Source organism: Acomys minous, assembly GCF_964271855.1.
Source record: "Acomys minous genome assembly, chromosome: 13".
In the NCBI taxonomy this organism is placed as follows: domain Eukaryota; kingdom Metazoa; phylum Chordata; class Mammalia; order Rodentia; family Muridae; genus Acomys; species Acomys minous.
Window position 1 is genome coordinate 85,250,228 of NC_140495.1, and position 19,240 is coordinate 85,269,467.

The 19,240-nt window shown below is 41.6% G+C and overlaps 1 protein-coding gene across 2 annotated transcripts in view; it reads right to left on the reverse strand.

Moving 5' to 3' along the window:
* The window catches only part of SULT1C3 (sulfotransferase family 1C member 3), a 54,305-nt gene that overhangs the window by 11,137 nt on the left and 23,928 nt on the right, over window positions 1–19,240 (reverse strand). The window contains exons 1-4 of one of the 2 annotated variants that reach the window (XM_084754683.1): window positions 16,440–16,538; window positions 4,040–4,235; window positions 2,069–2,197; window positions 931–1,028 (exon numbers count right to left, since the gene is read on the reverse strand). In XM_084754683.1, the coding sequence (XP_084610809.1) occupies window positions 931–1,028; window positions 2,069–2,197; window positions 4,040–4,211 (399 nt within the window). In that variant the 5' untranslated portion in view covers window positions 4,212–4,235; window positions 16,440–16,538. Of the gene's footprint in view, window positions 1–930; window positions 1,029–2,068; window positions 2,198–4,039; window positions 4,236–16,439; window positions 16,539–19,240 lie in introns of those variants that run through there. The other variant, XM_084754684.1, reaches the window with a different exon arrangement.

Here is a 19,240-nt window from a genome sequence, read left to right on the forward strand (position 1 = left end):
GTTCCTACTTGCTTCTTTTATATATGCCTCTATGGTGAAATCTAGGGCCCAGATAATTTGGGTTGTTCATTACATCCTTAATCACACCTGCAAGGCCCATTTGGCAGTAGTAACATTCCCAAGTTCTGTTGCCTAAGATACAGTAGCATTGAGTAGCCATGGTTACACCTACAATACCATCATGAAATGAAGAGTTTAGGCAAAGATATTAGAAGTCATTTATTATTCACATCTAAGTGGATAAAGAAAGGGACTGCCATCAAGGAAGCTTTCAGGATGCATCAGACTGATTTTACAAAGAGTGTTAGTGTTATGACTAAATAGGTGTGTGTGTGTTGTATGTGGCTCTTCTGAAGTTGGGTCTACAAGGTCAGATAGCCTTTGCTGACCAATTACCATGTTCTGGACAAGGCCATATATCAAAAAAAGATACTGTTGGCTAAGGAGTTGGTACAGTAGAAATCCTGAGGCAGGTAAGGCTCTCTGATGGTTGGTTTTAGCAAGACTCTGAAAAGCTTTGTTCAATATTGCCTGGTGCTATAGTACAACCTGTGTTTTCAGATCCATCTGGCTTTTTCTTTGTAGGGTCCCAACAATCCCCAAATGCACTGTCTTGTTTTCCTTTTCCCAGATAGACTGCTCTTTCATTTATATCTTTTTGGCCCCTGCTTCATAGGGGTTCCAAACTAACATTCTACTTTCAGCCAGAAACTTCTTGTTTTGTATAATTGATTTTTCTCACTTAGCACAGGTTAGTGGGCAGATGATCAGAATCCTCTATGAACATTTCAAATGGTACTCAGCAGTAATATTCTGAAGGAAAGGTGGGTGTAAAAATGAATACATAGGTTTTGGGGTAATGCTGCCACCTGTCCTATAGTTTCCACTGGTTGTTTCTGTTTTTAATGAATGAAATTGAGCTGGTCTTACCTTTGAGTTTTCTTTCCAGAAGGAAGGTGGCACCATCTGGACGGGCAGATGAGTCTTCAAGGTTCTAGGGGAAGGCATTTTGTTAGCCAGATCCAGACCTAGGAAGTAAGATCATACTGTTTAGCTAGGTTTTTTTCTCCCCAGCTATGTGGATCCAACGTTGTGTTAAACACTGGAAATTGTATTGGGCAAATGATTGACTATAGTCTTACATATAGAAGATTTATGTCTCCCTTCTTCTTCAGGGCAGCTTTCCAGTTAATTCTAGAGGGTCCTACACAGTGACAGATGGAACTACACCACCCTTCTACTTAGGTATACGTACCTCTTGCCCTTTACCTAAACTTTAGATTCCATGTCAGGATCCTGAAGGTGGACTGGGGTAGTCACTAGAACTTCTTATTTATTTTGTAGTGGCAGTGAACTATAGTTATGCCTCCTGTGAAAGTAGCCTAAGAATACTTTAAGTGCTAAAGCTACATTGAGTAAACTGGTCTCTGGACCAGCCATAAAGTCCTATACAGTGTGTTCCTGACCTCAAAGCTATAAGAAATTCCTGAGCCCTAAACTGTTGTCCCTCCACTTCTGTAAACAATACTTCCTTGTTGTATACGTAGCAATTGCAGTTCTTGCCTTTGAAAACTCAAACATGTTGGGGGTTGTGGCTGCCTCTTGCCACTCTGTCTGGGTTAGCCCTGCCGGTAGTAAGTAAAGGCACCATATAATTTGACTTAATCAGACCTCTCAGGTTTTTGTTTTTGTTTTTTAATTTCATTTGGGAATACCACTAAAATCCCTGAGGAAAAGATCCCTGGTCCTTAAGGTGGGTGCCTTCTAGATAAGAATAAGAGCCTAGGGAGGCCAGTGAGAGAGCACTGGCCCTCAGCTCCAGGAATTGATTACCCCACCTACGAACTTGCCCTCCTTCACTGAGCATGTTACATAGGCATGGCACTTCAGATGCTTGCACACCATGAGCTATCTGCCTTGTGTTGACCTAGGCTGCTTTCAGACTCCTTTCTGGTACCATTTGAAAGTATGTTTTAGAATGAAGACTATAGAAATGATCTTCCTCTGGGATGAAAACAGATGCTGCACAATGATTATAGTCCCCTGCACCCAAGTTGGGGGAACTTACCTGAGTTAAGGGGTGGAGGCAAGGTCCACTCAAGGAAAGGGTGGCGGTCATAGGTGTTGGCCCGCTGGCACTTTTGCACATCCCCATTATTTTGGATCATGTCTACAATTTCCTGTGTCCAGGTGGTACCTAGAAGCATCAGTTATTTTCAGTTCTGCCAACTCATGGCACAATTCAATTCTTTTTAAGTCAATTGCATATATACACAGCTGTGCTCAGATTTGCTGGGTTCTAGATGTAATTGACTCACCTGTTACATTCTCTGCATATTGTGTGAGTGTGTGGGGGGGGTGGGGTCATGTGCTCCTTGCCACTGTGTGCTTGTAGCGTATGCTTTCTTATGGTTTCTCTGTGTTCTTACTCCCTGGCATTCAGTAAAGTAAGTTGTCCTCCATAAATGGAGTTTGAGTGAATAAATATGGGGCCAGGCAAGTGTGGATTGAATCAGAGTGCACTTGCTTTAATAAGTTGACGTTCCTTTTGGAGGAGCCATGACAGACACTCCTTCTTGCCTACCTACTCGTCTCTTTCAAATTAAGAGATACTTCCATTTTCAAGGTTACAGATTTTAGTCTTTCTTGCACCAAGATACAGTAACTGCTTTTAGTGTGGCTGTTTCTAATAGGTAAACCCAACACACTAGGCATAAACATAGCCAAAAGATAGCATTGCCACAGCAAGACTGGAGAGGGGACAATGTTCTGGAGGAGCGCACAGGAGGGCTGCTTACTTATTGCTGAAAGGCCAGAGAGATGCAGTTGGGTAGAACTATGGCAGTTTGGCCATGAAGAATGGAAATAAGAATAGAATTCACCTGCCCTAAGAATTAAGCACGGTCTGGAGGAGACCAGGGCAGGTTTCTTACACCTGGGAGTGCATGTAGGGTCAGAGGTGCTGAAAGAAATACTGTATCAAAGCCAGACACAGAGGGAGGGAGAGAGGAGAGGTAAGAGAAAGGAAGAGGGACATGGGGGAGAAGGAGAGAGACAGAGAGAGACAGACCATTGTCCAGATGGCCTTGCAGGTAACTTCGTGATTTTCATGTGGGCACATCCAAAATTTCTGTTCTAAGAAAAAGTGCATGCTTAAGTTCAGTATGGGGAAGCCACATGTCCAGTGAAAGCCAGACAGAGAGCCTATAGCACCCAGAGGCTCTGTTTAGAAACTCTTAAGCTAGATATTAGCCCAGTGAGTAACCGGAGTGGAGATGCTAACCAATATGGAGCACTTTAAGGGCCCTTTCCAAAAATATAGCTGCATTTTGATGTCAAAAGTCCCTATTACTAAATCAAATGTCCAAACTGTTAATCCCATCACATTGTGTGGGGTGACAAAAACAAATGATATGGGGGGGGGAAGCCCCCACTAGTCATTCACCAATGTTTCCCGGGGGGGGGGGCGGGAGGAGAAACAAATTGGCAGGTTTTTCCATGCTTATCTTAGGTTCCTGAGTTTCCTTCCCCGAGCAGGCCCCTGGCGTGCCTTGTCTTTCTGATCCTAGGATTCTAGTAACACTTCCTTCTCTATTTTCCCACAGTAGGTGTGCAAGGGCTCCTAGTAGTACTTACAGGCTGCAAGTGCCCAAGTCCTTGCCGATCTAGGCCATTAGAAAGAGCAGGTTAGGTGCTGGAGAGGTGTATAGAGAAAGGAGGCCTGGGCAGCGGAATTTACCCCAAGAATTTCCATCTTATTTCCCAGAGTATGTGCTTTGTAATGTTTGTGTCAACACTTTGTAGTTTCCCTCTGTCTTTGGGGGCATGTGATGGTTGAGCCATCTCTTTCCTTCAAGAACTTAATGAAAGGAGGATGCTGTAGGCTGTGGCATTGACACTTAGAAGTTGGGCTGGTTGTTTTGTTTCCCGGGACTTGCCCAGATAAAGCCCCACACATCCATTTTAATCAAGATGTCCACTTCAGGAAGCACTTGCTCTGTGTACGTGGTTTTTTCCTGGGACCATTCCTTGCACCCACCTGCCTTTGCATAGGTTGCAATGAGGAGGTCATCCGGCTTTGCTTGGAAGTTCCAGATTTTGTCCCAGTTATCACTCATCATCTTGGACATGAGGATGCCATTCACTTCTTTGGTCTCAGGCTTGAGGTGCTGCTCGTCAAGGTGGAGGTCTTTCATTTTTTCTAATGACATCTTAGAATGGGGACTTGACAGATGCTGTTAAGAATGTGAACTCATGTTAATTTCGATACTGAAGCTTAACCATGAAAGCAATCTGTCAGGGGGTCAGAAGAGTTACTGGCATCTTTTGTGTTCACTGAGCAAGAAAAGTAAAATTGTAGGCATGTGGAGCATTTGGAGTAACTTGGTTTAAAGAAACAAACATCTCTGAGGGGACAGCTACCAGGAGGAAGACAGCTATGAAGGAATCTGCCAGTGTGTGTTGGCTGCTTGGAAGCAGCCGGTCTGAGGCCCTACAAACAGGCAAAGACATGGTTTGTGCCATAGATCGTGGCTTCCTGTGAGTTTCAGGGAACACGGAGTGGAATAGATGCAAATAATTGCCAAAGCAGGTGGAGGTGGGATCATTAAATAGTTCATAGTGTACAGACATGACTGCATGAACTACATTGTTACATTCCCTTTCTATGGAACGGTGTTCACTGAAGGGTCATGGTGTTGCAGTCTGACTGACAGAAGTCTTTCTGAAGTCTGTAGTGATAAGGGTTTTAGCAGTGATAGGGCTCAGCTGAAGAGCAACCACCACCTAAAACTATCCGATCTTTCTTGGGGAACAAACCCAGTGGTGTGGGGGCAATCTACCCTCGCATGTATTGAATGAACCGCTGTGAATGTGTGCCCCTGTAATTCAGTTGTGCCAGGTGCTGGCAGCTACAGGAACTGTACTGGCAGGATGTGCAGTATGGTACTTTCTGTAGCTCCACAAGACCTGCTTCCTGTATGTAAATGTTTGTTGTTTCTTCACCTTCCCAAAAAGATGTAAACAGCGTGATCAATAATTCTCTAAAATTGTCATATTCAAATCCAGCTGCCCTGAGAGAGGTCACATAGCTCTCAATCTGGCCAAAGGCAGCAAAGGTTCATATTTTCACCCACACTTCTCAGTGTTTCATATAGTAATATAGTAATATAGGAATGGTAATGGTCACTGTTTATAAGAGGTAGATGTTCTCTGAGAACTCTGCTGTAATTTATAGCACACAGAGTGATCCAGCAGCAAAGGCTAGAGCATGCTGTGCTTTTGTATGGCTACAAAAGGCGTACTGATTAGTTCAGAGGGAGTAAGCTGTAGAATGTTTCTCACTATGCTCTTAAGCCTTTTTTTGTGTGTACAAAAGGAGAGAGCTTTGGTTGAATAAAGAGCTGAAGGCTGGTGCTTGGAGGGGAACTGGAGCAGAGCGGTGAGGGAGAGCAGCATCAAAGAGAGCCAGTGGGGGGGGGGTAGAGATGCAGTGGCAAGGGAGCTGGGTTGAGCCTAGGTGGCTAGCTGAGGGACTGCCCCCAGGAAAAAGGCTAACAGACGTCTCCAGGCCGTTATCATTAACCTCCAAGCAGGATCACAAATGTGTCCATAATAGAATGACGAGACATATTTCTATGATGAACAACTTTGTTTTGATTTCTTGAAACCTTAGAATTAAATTTACATCGATTTATGTGTATGTTATATAACTGTAGATATTCCAAGCTCTTGGAGGCTGAAGGAAGGGGACTTTGAATTTGAGGGCAGTCTGGACTACATAGACACACACACTCACAACCTTCCTTATATAAAATTATAGAACTGTAACACATCAGCCATAGCATTTCTGATTTTATTCTAAGTTCATAAGAATGATATTGACATGTTTAGCAAATGCTTATGTGGCTAAGGGTTTGATACACAGAAAAATCTAACAGGTGAAACTTGCAGTCAGAGTTTAATGTATTAGTGAGGAAGTTTGTATGTGGATTCAGTTTTATCAGGTATGTAAGTGAGAGATCGCAGTTACCATACTGATAAGCTTAGCTTATAAGATTTCAGATGATTTTGGAGGTAGGATAGTTATCTGCAGAATGAGGGTTCACACTGTCACCCATAGTTCTCAGTGTTGCATATGAGTTTATCAAAGTAATGGTAATAGTCACACCATTTATAAGAGATATATGTTCTCTGAAAACTCTTCTGTCATTTATAGCACACAGAGTGACCCAGCAGCACAGGCGAGAGCATGCTGTACTGTAGCTTGACAGCTGTTTCCTGTCATAGTGCAGTTGTGTGGTCCTACACTGAGATATCTAGCCTTCCTCTTCCTCCTAGTGAAGTTTATCGCCTTGCTTTCCATTCCTAATGCTAACATACAGGTGGCCCCACTAGCCTGATTTCAAGGGCCTGGCAACATCTAATGTCATCACCTATGGCTGCCACCAGTAAAAAGTACATGCCAGCCACTCCATGCTCTCTTACTCCTCTTTTTCTTATTTTCTTTGTCTCTGTCTCTCTGTCTCTCTTTATTTCTCTCTGTCAAGGGCTCCCTTACATTTCCTCCCCCTTTCCCCTTTCCCACAATAAATCTCCTTTATCCAGATTAAGAGCATGGCATCTTAATCTTAACATCCAAGGCCAAGCATTTAGTTGTTTATAGGCAGCTACAGATATGTCTGGGAATGTGGGAGGGATAGTGCCCTGGTTCCTGCATCAGTGGGCTCTGCTGGGCCAGCTGTTCTGGACTCAGCAGCGTTTTGTGACTTGAGAAGGTCCATTTAAGGTCTTGTCTATTTGAGGCTTCCAAACTAGAAAGGGCTCTGGGATAAAGAAAGCACACATGGCAGCTATCCTTCAAGAACATGTTCTCTCCTGTTTGAGGACCCTTCTGTTTGAGGTTGCAGCCCTCACAGTCCGGATAGCCTTTCTGAGCTTGGTGATTGATGGAGGACTCTCTCTCTCCAGCAGGACCTCCTACACTTTTCTCGACCTCATCTGGAGAGTACTTTTAGGCATAGATGCCCCTGACCACATCTGATATATGGCCTTTGCCATAGTTCCCTTCTAGCTCTCCTCTTCCTGCACCTATAGGATAATCAGGTACTGTGCTCCAAATCATATGATAGGAGAGTGATGCCAAACTCAAATCAGGCATCTTTGGAATTCCTGGTTCTAACCATATAGGTACACCTATTCTGGGAGCCCCCATGCACTCCCCAAGGACTATAAAGTATTTTTTAACCCCAAATAAAGTTGGACTGTCTTGCTGAGGTGGTTTCCAGAAGTCATTTCCACTGTGCTCTGAGTCTTTTGAGCCCTGCCCCTCACCTTCTGCTCCTCCTGCCCTCGTGGGCTGTTGACCAACAGTTCCCTCCCAAAGAACTGGAGGCCCACACTCCCTTTCCATTCTGGAGTGACCAACATACTGGTAATGTGTTGAGATTTTTCCATGGATTTATTTCATGAAGGTCAGGAGGGCTGCAGGTAACTCTTGAAGCAGGTCAAGGTAAGAATGTTTTCTGAAATTTTGCTTTTATCTCCAAAGACTAAATGGAAAATGACACTCTGTGAAGTAACAATAAGACATGTGGAAAATCTCAACACCCACTAACAAATACAAGAACCCTGTGTGAAAGTGGGCCATACTAGGTGATTTCTACTATGTGGTTTTATCAAGAAAGTGAAACTATGGAGACACTGGAGGCCAATGGGATCTCCAGCTCAGCAGGAAGATAAATAGAGAGAGCATAGGGGAGTGGAAATGGCTGCATGAAAGTATGATAGCGAATGCTCGTCTTTATACAAACTCCATAAGATGTGTTGTGTGAAGAGCCACCCAGGCATAGAAGGATATACTTGTATCATTCCAGAACTGAGATAGAAGGAAGATCAAGGTTACCCTCACCTACATAGTGAGTTTGAGGACAGCCACAGGGGGCGGGGATGGGGAGGGAGGGAGGGAGGAAGAGAGAGAGAGAGAGAGAGGAAGAGAGAGAGAGAGAGAGAGAGAGAGAGAGAGAGACAGACAGACAGACAGACAGACAGAGATATAGATAACACCAGAAAAACCAAAAGATCACAAGCACACAAGCAGACTATCACCACCAACACGACAATTAAAAGGAACTGTTATTAATCAGTAATGTCCATCAACATCAGTGGTCTCAAATTTCCAATACAAAGACACAGGCTAACAGAATGGCTTGTGTAAAGAGTATCCAACATTCTGCTACATAAACGAAACACCTCGGCAACAAGGATAGACATTACCTCAGAGTACAGGGATGGAAAAAGATTTTTCAAGCAAATAGACCCAAGAAACAAGCTGCAGTAGCCATTGTAGTATCTAATAAAATAGAAGCATGGGAAGGACACTTCGTATTCATCAAGGGAAAAATGCACCAAGAAGACATGTAAATCCTGAACATCTAAGCCCCAAATACACACACTCATGAATGGACAGATCATCAAAACTAATTAGAGAAATAATGACACTAACAGAGGTCATGAATCAAATGGTCCTAATAGATGTCTACAGAACTTTTCACCCAAACACAAAATAATATACTTACTTCTCCACACTGTACAGAACATTCTCCAAAATCAACCATAGAGTTGGTCACAAAGTAAACCTCAACTGATATAAGAAAATTGAAGTAACCCATTGTTATTTAACTTGCCACTATGGATTAAACATAGACCTCAGCAACAACAGAAATAACAAAGAGCCTGTACACACATGGAAACAGAACAACTCCCTGCTCAGTGACCAATGGGTCAAGGAAGAAAGAAATGAAAGACTTTCTAAAATTCAAAGAAAATGAAGATACAATGATACCTATACTGATGACACACCATGAAAGCAGTGCATTCATAAAGAAATTGGAGAGGTCCCATACTAGAAACTTGACAGCTCACCTGAAAGCTTTAGAAAGAAAAGAGGGAAACACGGCCTAGAGGAACAGATGGCAAGAAATAATCAAACTCAAGACAAATCAATAAATAAGTGAAAAGAATAATCCAAAGACTCAATGAAAATGAGAGCTGGTTCTTTGATAGTATCAAGAAGATTGACAAACCTCTAGCCAACCTAACTAAAAGGCAGAGAGACAGTACCCAACATTAACAAAATCAGAAATGAAAAGAGAGGCACAACAGACACTGAGGAAATCCAAAGAATCATTAGGTCTTACTTCAAAAGCCTGTATTCACCAAAATTGGAAAGTCTAAAAGAAATGGATGAATTTTTGATAGATTTTTATCTACCAAAGTTAAATCAAGATCAGGTAAACAATTTAAACAGTCCTATATTCCATAGGGAAATTGAAGCAGTCAAGAAAAGTCTGCCAACCAAAAATATACCAGCACTAGATAGTTTTAGTGCAGAATTCTGCCAGACTTTCAAAGAAGGGCTAATACCAATATTCCTTAAACTGCTCCACAAAATAGAAGCTGAAGGAATATTGCCAAACTCATTGTATGATGCCACAGTTACCCTGATACCCAAATGATACAAAGACTCAACAAAGAAAGAGAATTTCTGACCAATTTCCCTTATGAAAATTGATGCAAAAATACTTCATAAAATACTATTAACCTGAATACAAGAACACATCAAATTCATCATCCACCATGATCAAATAGGTTTCATCCCACAGATGCAGGGATGTTTCAACATATGAAAACCCATCAATGTAATCTACCACATAACAAACGGAAAGAAAGCAATCACATGATCATCTCATTAGACGCAGAAAAAGCCCTTGACAAAATCCAACACCCCTTTACGATAGAAGTCTTGGAGAGACCAGAGATACAAGGCACTTACCTAAACATCGTAAAAGCTACATACATCAAGCCAAAGCTTATAGCAAATTAAATGGAGAGAAACTCAAAGCAATTCCATTAGAATTAGGGACAAAACAAGGTGGCCCACTCTCTCCCTGCCTCTTCAATACAGTACTAATTAGTTCCAGCTAGAGCAATAAAACAGCTAAAGGAGATCAAAAGGATAAAATTCAGAAAGGAAGAAGTCAAACTATTGCTATTTGAAGATGATGTGATTGTATACATAAGCAGCCCCAAAAATTCCACCAGAGAACTCCTACAGCTGAAAAACCCCTTCAGGAAAGTAGCTGGAAAAAAGATTAATTAAAAAAAATCAGTAGCCCTGCTGTACACAAATAACAAAGAAGTTGAGAAAAAAAATTAAGGAAACCACACCACTCATAATAGCCACCTATATGACAAGAATTTTAAGGCTCTGGAAAAAGAAATTGAAGAAGATATCAGAAGATGGAAAGATCACCCATGCTCATGGACTGGTAGGATTAATATAGTGAAAATGGCCATCTTGCCAAAAGCAGTCTACAGATTCAATGCAATTCCCAACACAATTTTTTTAAAGATATTGAAAACAAATCTCAACTTCATAGGGAAAAACAAAACATCTGGAATAGCTAAAACAATTACATACAATAAAAGAAATTCTGGAGACATCTCCACCTTGACGACAAGTTATATTATAGAGCACTAGTAATACAAACTCCATGGTATTGCCATAGAAATTGACTGATTGATCATTGGAATGGAATCAAAGACCCAGAAATAAACCCACACACCTACCTACCCTTGAGTTTTGACAAAGGAGCCAAAACCATACAATGAAAAAAGACAGTACCTTCAACAAATGGCGCTGGTCTAACTGGATGTCTACATGTAGAAAAATGCAAATAGATCCATATTTGTCACCCTGAAGAAAACTGAAGCCCAAGTAGATGAAAAACGTCAACATAAGACCAGATACACTAAATCTATTACAAGAGCAAGTAGGGAAAGGCCTAGAACCTGTTGGCACAGGAGACAACTTCCTGAACAGAAAACCAACAGCTCAGGCCCTAAGATCAATAATTAATAAATGGGATGTTGCAAAACTGAAAAGCTTCTGTAAGCCAAAGGACACTGTCACTATAATGAAAGAGCAATCCACAGATTGGGAAAAGCAATCTTCTTCAGTCCTACATCCAATAAAGGACTAATATCCAATGTATATAAAGAACTCAAAATATTAAACACTAACAAACAAAATAACTCAATTAAAAAATTTACACAGAGATGAACAGAATTTTCAACAAAGGAAATCTCAAATGGCTGAAAAAGACTTAAAGAAATCCTCAGTATCCCTACTTATGATGGAAATTCAAATCAAACAGATTCTGAGATTCCATCTTATACCTGTCAGAATGGCTAAGATCAAAAACTCAAGTGAAATAACATGCTGGCGAGGATATGCAGAAAAGACAGTGTTCCTCCATTGCTGGTGGGAGTGCGAACTTGTACAAATTACAAACTTGGAAATGCATCTGGCACTTTCTCAGAAAATTGGTAGTAGCTCTACTTCAAGATGCAGCTATACCACTCCAGGGTATATACCCAAAAGATGTTCCACCATATAAGGGCACTTGCTCAACTATGTTCATAGTAGTTCTATGCCTAACAGCCTGAATCTGTAAACAACCTAGATGTCCCTCAACTGAAGAATGGATAAAGAAACTGTGGTACATTTACACAATAGAATAATATTCAGCTATTAAAAACAAAGATACTATGAAATTTGCAGGCAAATGGACGGGTCTAGAAAATATCATCCTGAGTAAGTTAACCCAGTCCCATAAAGACACACACAGTATGTACTCACTTATAAGTAGATTTTAGCCATACAGGACAGCAATAACATACTGCATTGTATAGTCCCAAAGAAGGAAATTAACAAGGAGGATCCAAGAGAGGATGCTTAAATCTCACTCAGATGGGGAAATAGATTAGACAGAGGCAATGATTAAAGAGAGGGAACAAGACAGGAGAGGGGGAAAAAGGACAGGAGAGGGAACACGAAGAGGGTGGACATCAGACCTCAGGAGAGCAGGAGTGGAAGGACAGAAGGCCTGTAGAGAAAAGAGTAACTAACTGTGTGTAGGAGCATCTCTTTGACAAGCTGGAGACCTAAGTCAAGGCAGGCTCCTGGAAGGATATGAGGAAGACTCTAGCAGAGACTTCTAGTGGCAGGGGCCATAGAGACTGTAAAGGACTCGCCCTAACTAGACAAGACTCCTAGTAGGGAGAGGGTTACACCAACCTGTCCACAAAAATTTTGACTCAGACTGTCTCCTGCCTACAAGATGTGCAGGAATAAAGATAGAACAGATAGAATAGAGATCGAGGGAAGGCCTATCCAGTGCCTGGCCCATGCCAAGACACTCCTGTGCCCCGTGAGAGGGAGCCAGCCCCTGACACTATCAATGATACTCTGCTATGCTTGCAGACAGGAACCTAGCAGAGTTGCTTCTGAGAGGCTCCACCCAGCAGCACCTCAAAACAGATACTGAGACTCAATGCCAAACATCAGGTGATAGATAGGGAGTCCTGGAGGAAGGAGGGAAGGAGCTGGAGGTGACAGGAGCTTCACAAGAAGACCAACATAGCCAACTGACCAGGGCCCAGATGGGCTTGCTGAGACTGAAGAATGAACCAAGGACCGTGCATGGACTGGATGAAGGACCCCAGCACAGATATAGCCGATAGGCAGCTCAGACTTCATGTAGGCCCTCTAATAATGGAGCAGGGCCTGTCTCTGATATGGACTCTGTTGCCAGCTTTTTGATCACTTCCCCGTGGTAGGACTATCTTGCCAGGCCACAGGGTTAGAGTACATAATCAGTCCTGATGCAACTTGATGAGCCAGGGTGGATGGGAAGTGGGGCTTCCTTTTTCTGAGGAATAGAATGGGAAATGGGGAGAGGGAGGGAGGTTGGGACTGAGAGGAGAAGAGGGATGGGGCTATAACTAAGATGCTAAGATGTAAAGTGAATAAACAAATATATATAACAACAAATTTCAAGTTGAGCTAAAAAGATATAGTAATAAAAGCAGCATGGTATTGCCATAAAACAGACATATTCATGAGTGGAATAAAATTGAAAACAAATAAATAAATTGGCACACCTATGGACTCTTGATTTTTTTAATAAAAAATTTAAGAAAAAATTTTGTCATTTCATATTTTTCTGTCTCATTCTTCCCTTTGCCGTTATGAATATGCATTCTTAAATATGCTTTTTAAAAGCCAGAATAAATCCTAATACTCAGGAGTTAAAAAATACCAAGGCAGGATATTCATACAGTTTCAGATTTCTAAGATGAAATGTCTCATAAGATGAAGAGATCTGGATGGAACACACGTTAAGTATGTATTCTGAATTAGGATCAGTAGCAACAAAAGTCCTTGATATTATGTCTGCTGCAGCATAGCCCAGTGTCAATACTATGGCCTGAGAAACATTCTAATGACATTCAACCCAAATATCATCATGAAGGCAGACACACCTAGTGTCTGAGTATTGAGCATAATATGGGACAACTGACTTGGATCCCACAAATGTATCAACATTATGTATCAATAGACAATGATAAAATAGAATGATTTTTTGATCATTATAAGAACGAGGAATTTGGTTCTGAATTAGGCCCACATGTATGTGGAAAGTTCTGTATCCCTCCATGGCTGTAGTGAAAGCTCTGGACAAAGCCTGCTGGTACTTTGGAGTTCCACAGTGCCCAATGGTTTTCTTGAAAGCTGCAGATTCATGGTGGAGACCAGAACTGACCATGGGTTGGGCCCGCAGGCATGTGTAGAGTTTCACAAATCACAGATGAGGCACGGGACCCAGACAGGCCCTAACTGACACAGGACAATACCAAACCTCTGAAGAAGACTTGAGGTAGAGCATCCCATCAGAAAGTCTTTCAGAAAGAAAGGACATCTGAAATGTACTATGATTTAGCCCTCTAGTGAACAATGCAAATGCCACCCCTAAAAAAATTTTTTTAAAGAAACACTGCAAATGAAAGAGCTTCATTTGATGCACCAAGATAGGAAAGATGTTTTCTTCAAGGCTGTCAAATACAAATAGCCAAAACACTAAGACTGTAACATTTATATAATTTTTGATTATGTCACGGTTCTTCTTGCTAGAGGTAATCTATTGTATATATGTATAATACTATAAATGTATATGTACAAAAATAAAATAATTAAAAAAAAGAAAGAGCTTCATGACATTAAAACCCTTGTTGGTAAGGAATACTAAAATCCCCAACTGGATTTTCAATATAAGAGGTTAACCCTGACATTAAACAAGTAACTAGACTGATTGTTTTTATATATTTAGAAATCTCTCTCTCTCTCTCTCTCTCTCTCTCTCTCTCTCTCTCTCTCTCTCTCTCTCTCTGTCTCTCTGTCTCTGTGTATGTGTGTTTGGGGTTATTTTTTTAGTGTTCTTTTAAAAGAGGTCATGAATTTAAGAAAGAGCAAGGAAGTGTACATGGGAGGGACTGGAGGGAGGAAAGAGAAGGTGGAAATTATGTGACTATATTATAATTTAAAGACATTACAAAAGTAGCTCCAGTTGGCATTCCCCCATGTTCCCTGTGGTGTAGCTGTTTAGCCTGCTATGCTCACAGCTGCATCCTGGTCGCTGGAGACCCTGAAGTGTTCTTTGCCACCATACCCAGGTTTGGGTTAATAAGATGTTTGCTGCACATACCCAGTTTCATAGTGTTTGTTGTAGGAGGACTTTTCAAGCTCTGATTAAAAAAAAAAAACCCCAGAGCTAGAAGTGCCTTAATCTCTTATTTGTGGCTTAAATAAAAACCCTATATTTCGTAAACTGGCAAAACAAAACAAAACAAAACACCAAAACTCTTCAGGATATATGCACTTTTTTTTTTTTTTAGTTTTCTTTCAAGTTCATGTACTAAGACAAAAATAAATCACATTTTTATAGAAAAATAAACTCTAAAACTGATAGTGGATGTAAGCACATTTAACTTAGCAAACATAATTTCAATGACATATAAAAACAGTGATACTTAAGTAAAGTTTGCTACTGAAATCTATAAATAAGCTGGTTTCTGGCTTTTGGCCCCTAGAACTATGTCTGTACAGCTTAACACTGCTAGTGCAACGATGCCACATAATGGAGGCCTGCTTCCTGCTCTGGATGGTAAGAGACTCGCATCAAGTATCTACTCTTGACATTTAAAGGCATAAAAGGATTTTCCCCCTTGAGTTATAGCTTGCTTCCAGCCTAGTCTCGCTCAGCCTGCATTTATTACTACAGACATAGCTTGGCCTGTGAATTCTCTGTGGGAGAATGACCCTGGCACGGAGACAGCTCTCTTGTGCTTTTGGAGGGGGAGGTGTTCACCCTCAACTACTCTGGGAGTTTTAGAACCCCAATGGATACTCTGTAGCTACAGCCAGTTAAAAGGCTCTGACCCAGGAACTCAGCAGATTGCTGGGTCCAAGTCATCTTCCTGTGGCCATGTGACTGCTTCCTACCAGGCCATAGAAGGCTTCTTTCTTAATCTACTTACTACGTCATTATTCTCCTACGTGTGGCTCTATGCCAGGGTGAAAAACCCAAAAGCCTCTTTGCTTTGGCCTAGTACAGTGATTTCAAGGAGATCAGGGAAGGTCCCTTTCAATTTTATTACTATAGTCCAGGGAGGGCCAGTGTTCAGCTCTGAAGGTGCCAAGAACTCACAAGACTCTATATCTTGTCAGTCAATTAAGTCCTACTTCCACGAATCAAATGCCTTAGTGTCTCTAACAGAAAAGGGTGCCTTCAGTAGTCAACCTGTCTCTGAGGTGAAGGAGGATGCTTTTAGAGAGTCTAAGATCCAGGTACTTCCGGAAAATATTGCTTCAGTGTCCCAGTGTCCCTGCAATGTCATAACCTTTCAAGGCTTCAGCATCCCGAGGGGCTGGTAGGTACATGTCCTTATACTATCCTTGGGAAAGAACTGTGCAAACTGACCTGTGAACCCAGATGGCCAGATGCAAGTGTCTGCAGCAAAGACCCGAGTTCCTTCTGAGGAGAGCAAAAAAGAAAGCTACCCTTTTATCAGGAGAAAGCAGAAAAGGTTTAGCTTGGACAGTCAGTCAGATTGTCTGGGCTTTCCAGGTCAGGCCACACTCCAGAACAGCTAGTACATGGTGTCTCCTCAGACAGAACATGAACAGAATTTGTGCTAGTTTTGTACACTGAGGAGATCTTGGCCCTGTTTTATGCCAGATGCATTTAACCTTGGTGTCTTTCTGCAGGGAAAAAAATTCTTGACTGTTCTTGGTCAAGGTGATTTCTGCAAATCCTTTAGCTATGCCTCACTCTTACATCTAACAATAAGACCAAAAACCCAGAACTTGAAAAATTTAGGGCTAGAGGCACAACACACTTTCTCCTTTATCATGAAAATTTAGTGATTTTTTTCTGCACTGGAAACAGTGACTGGCCCTTGCCCTTTTCCTGACTTTGCCATCTGTTCCTTGAGGGAGTCCTGCCTGGGACCTCAGGAAGATAGTTGTTAATACTCACAGGATTCCAGGTGACGTTCCTTCTATACCTTGATCTTTGCTCCCTGTTGGTTGACAACTGATGACTTCACTGTCTTTAGATTGCTCTTCTAGGGTAGCTGTTGAGTTCTGCTGCCTAACGCATGCCACCTGCAGGGGAGTTTGTGGACAGTTTCTGAATTAATCCTGTTCTCTCCTTCCTTAAATATAGGAGCCTGCTTAGGGCGGGGCATAGATCCGGCTATACCAGTTTTGCAGAGTAATGCAAAGGTAAAGAAAGAAACAAGGGCATGCCTCCTGCCTCTGTATGAATACTGCCAGACTCCCTGATAGCCTTTGCAGCCAGTGTCTGTTCCTTTGTTAGGCAGCTAGTCAGACAGTAGCAGGCATGGGGCCCCTAGAAGGTGGACCCCACTAATTTGTTTTGGGCTCCACCTCCTCATCCTGGTAACACACCAATCTTAGGAAAGGAAAACATCACGGTTGTCTTCTTAGGATTTGGAATACTACATGAAAGAAGCAGGGAAGCAACTTTCACAAAATTTAAAATACTGGATGAAAGGAAGTTTAGCAGAGGTAGGGGGGCTTCCAGGAGGCCCCTGAAACGAAGGCTATTTCCTCTCAATAAAGCAGGGCTGCTTTTCACACATTTAGTTTACTTTTATTAAATGCTTTTATCTGCACTGTTGCATGATTTTGTTTTTTAATCAAAGGATTGATTGGGATATGAATTGTCATGTGGCTCTGGGAGGATATATGACATTAAGAAGCCATACCTTCTACTGAACTTTCTGCAAGGCTAATTAACTGTTTAGGACTTCAGCGATGGTAGTGCGGTTGGAATTTTGCAGATCCTGAGGCTAATTACAAGTTATATTGGACACCTTAAATAGCTACTCCTTGCCCACCTCTATGTCATACCTAACATCCTGTGAGTAACAGATAAAACCCTGTGGGGTGTATTAACATAAGAAAGCACCCAACTTTCACTAACCAAATGGCTAAGGATGCCACCAGGTAGCATCTTAGGTCTACAACAGAGATTTCTTCCCCTTGCATTTCCATCAACATATTTCAAATTTTGTTTGTTTGTTTATTCACTTTATATCTTGATCGTAGCCTCCTTATTCCTCTCCTCCTAGTCTCGTCCTTTCTCTGTCTCCTTCCCCTACTCCTCAGAAAAGGGGAACCCACCCCACCAACCCACTCCAGTCACATCAGGACTGAATGCATCCTCTTCCCTCTGGCCAGGCGAACCAGCCCCACTAGGAGAGAAGGGATCAAAGTCAGGCAAAAGAGTCCATGTTAGAGAAATCTCCTGCTCCACTTATTAGGGGATCCACATGAAGACTGAGCTGCCCATTGGCTACATCTGTGTTGGGAGCCTAGGTGCTTCAGTTTCTGCAAGTAAGTTGGCTTTGTTAGTCTTCTTGTAGAGCTCCTGTCTCATCCAGGTCCTTCTTTTTTTTTTTTAATTAATTTATTCTTGTTACATCTCAATGGTTGTCCTATCCCTTGTATCCTCCCGTTCTTCCTTCCCTCCCATTTTCCCCTTACTCCCCTCCCCTATGCCTGTGACTAAGGGGGACCTCCTCCCCCTGTACTTGCTCATAGGGTATCAAGTCTCTTCTTGGTAGCCTGCTATCCTTCCTCTGAGGGTCACCAGGTCTCCCCATCAAGGGGATGTTGTCAAATATGGTGTACCCAAGTTTGTATGAAAGTCCATTAGTTAGATCTGGTTCAGGGTTTGAAGTTTACTGCACATATTGTCCTTGGCTGGTGCCATAGTTTGAGCAGAACCCCTGGACTCAAATCCTCCCATCATAATGTTCTTCTTGTAGGTTTCTAGGACCCTCTGGATCCTTCTATTTCCCCATTCTCCCATACTCTTTCTATCCCACTTTCATGGGATGTGCCCTTTAGGCTAGTGTCCAGATATAAGTGAGTATACACCATTTGAGTCTTTCTGCTTCTGGGTTAACTAACTCATTATGATCCTTTCTAGTTCAATCCATTTGTCCACAAATTTCGGGGATTCCTTGTTTTTTATAGCTGAGTAGTATTCCATAGTGTAAATGTACCACAGTTTCTTTATCCATTCTTCTACTGAGGGACACTTAGACTGTTTCCATGTTCTAGCTATTATGAATAAGGCCATATTTATCACCCTGCATGAAACTCAAATCCAAGTGGATTTGTCTGAAAGGCTCCATCCAGCAATGGGTGAAAACAGATGCTGACACTCAAAGCCAAACATTGGGCAAGTGTAGGGAGTCTTGTGGAGAAGTGTGGAAAAGATGGATAGAAGGACCTGGATGGATATGAAGATTTGGGCCCAGGGGTCCCGCTCAAACTATGGCAAAGCTGGGGCTCCTTTCTTTTTAACCTAATTTTAGTTTAAGGAGGATTTTGCCTGTACAACTTTAATCTGTACACACTAAATAAACTGTTCAAAGCCTCTATACAGTAGCTAGCATTTTGAAAATGACTTTTTAAAAAACACTGCATACTTTGCAAAGCAGAAAATATTTTATGTGCTAGCAACAACTGCCTTCTTTGAAAATTATGCTATGTAAGTATCAGAACATATTTATTTCTCTTCTTATTTTAATTTTCTATTTTGAGTATGCATTAGAAAAGTAAAAATCACATATAAACTCTCAATGATTATATTTCTAAAGTCAAGATAATTGATTACCTCCTGTGTTTAATTTCTACAATGACTAATTTTTAAAATTCAACATTGACACTCATGAAACTTTAACACTGCAATGTGAAATGCCTATGTATTGATGGCAACAATGTAAGGGATAAAATGAATGT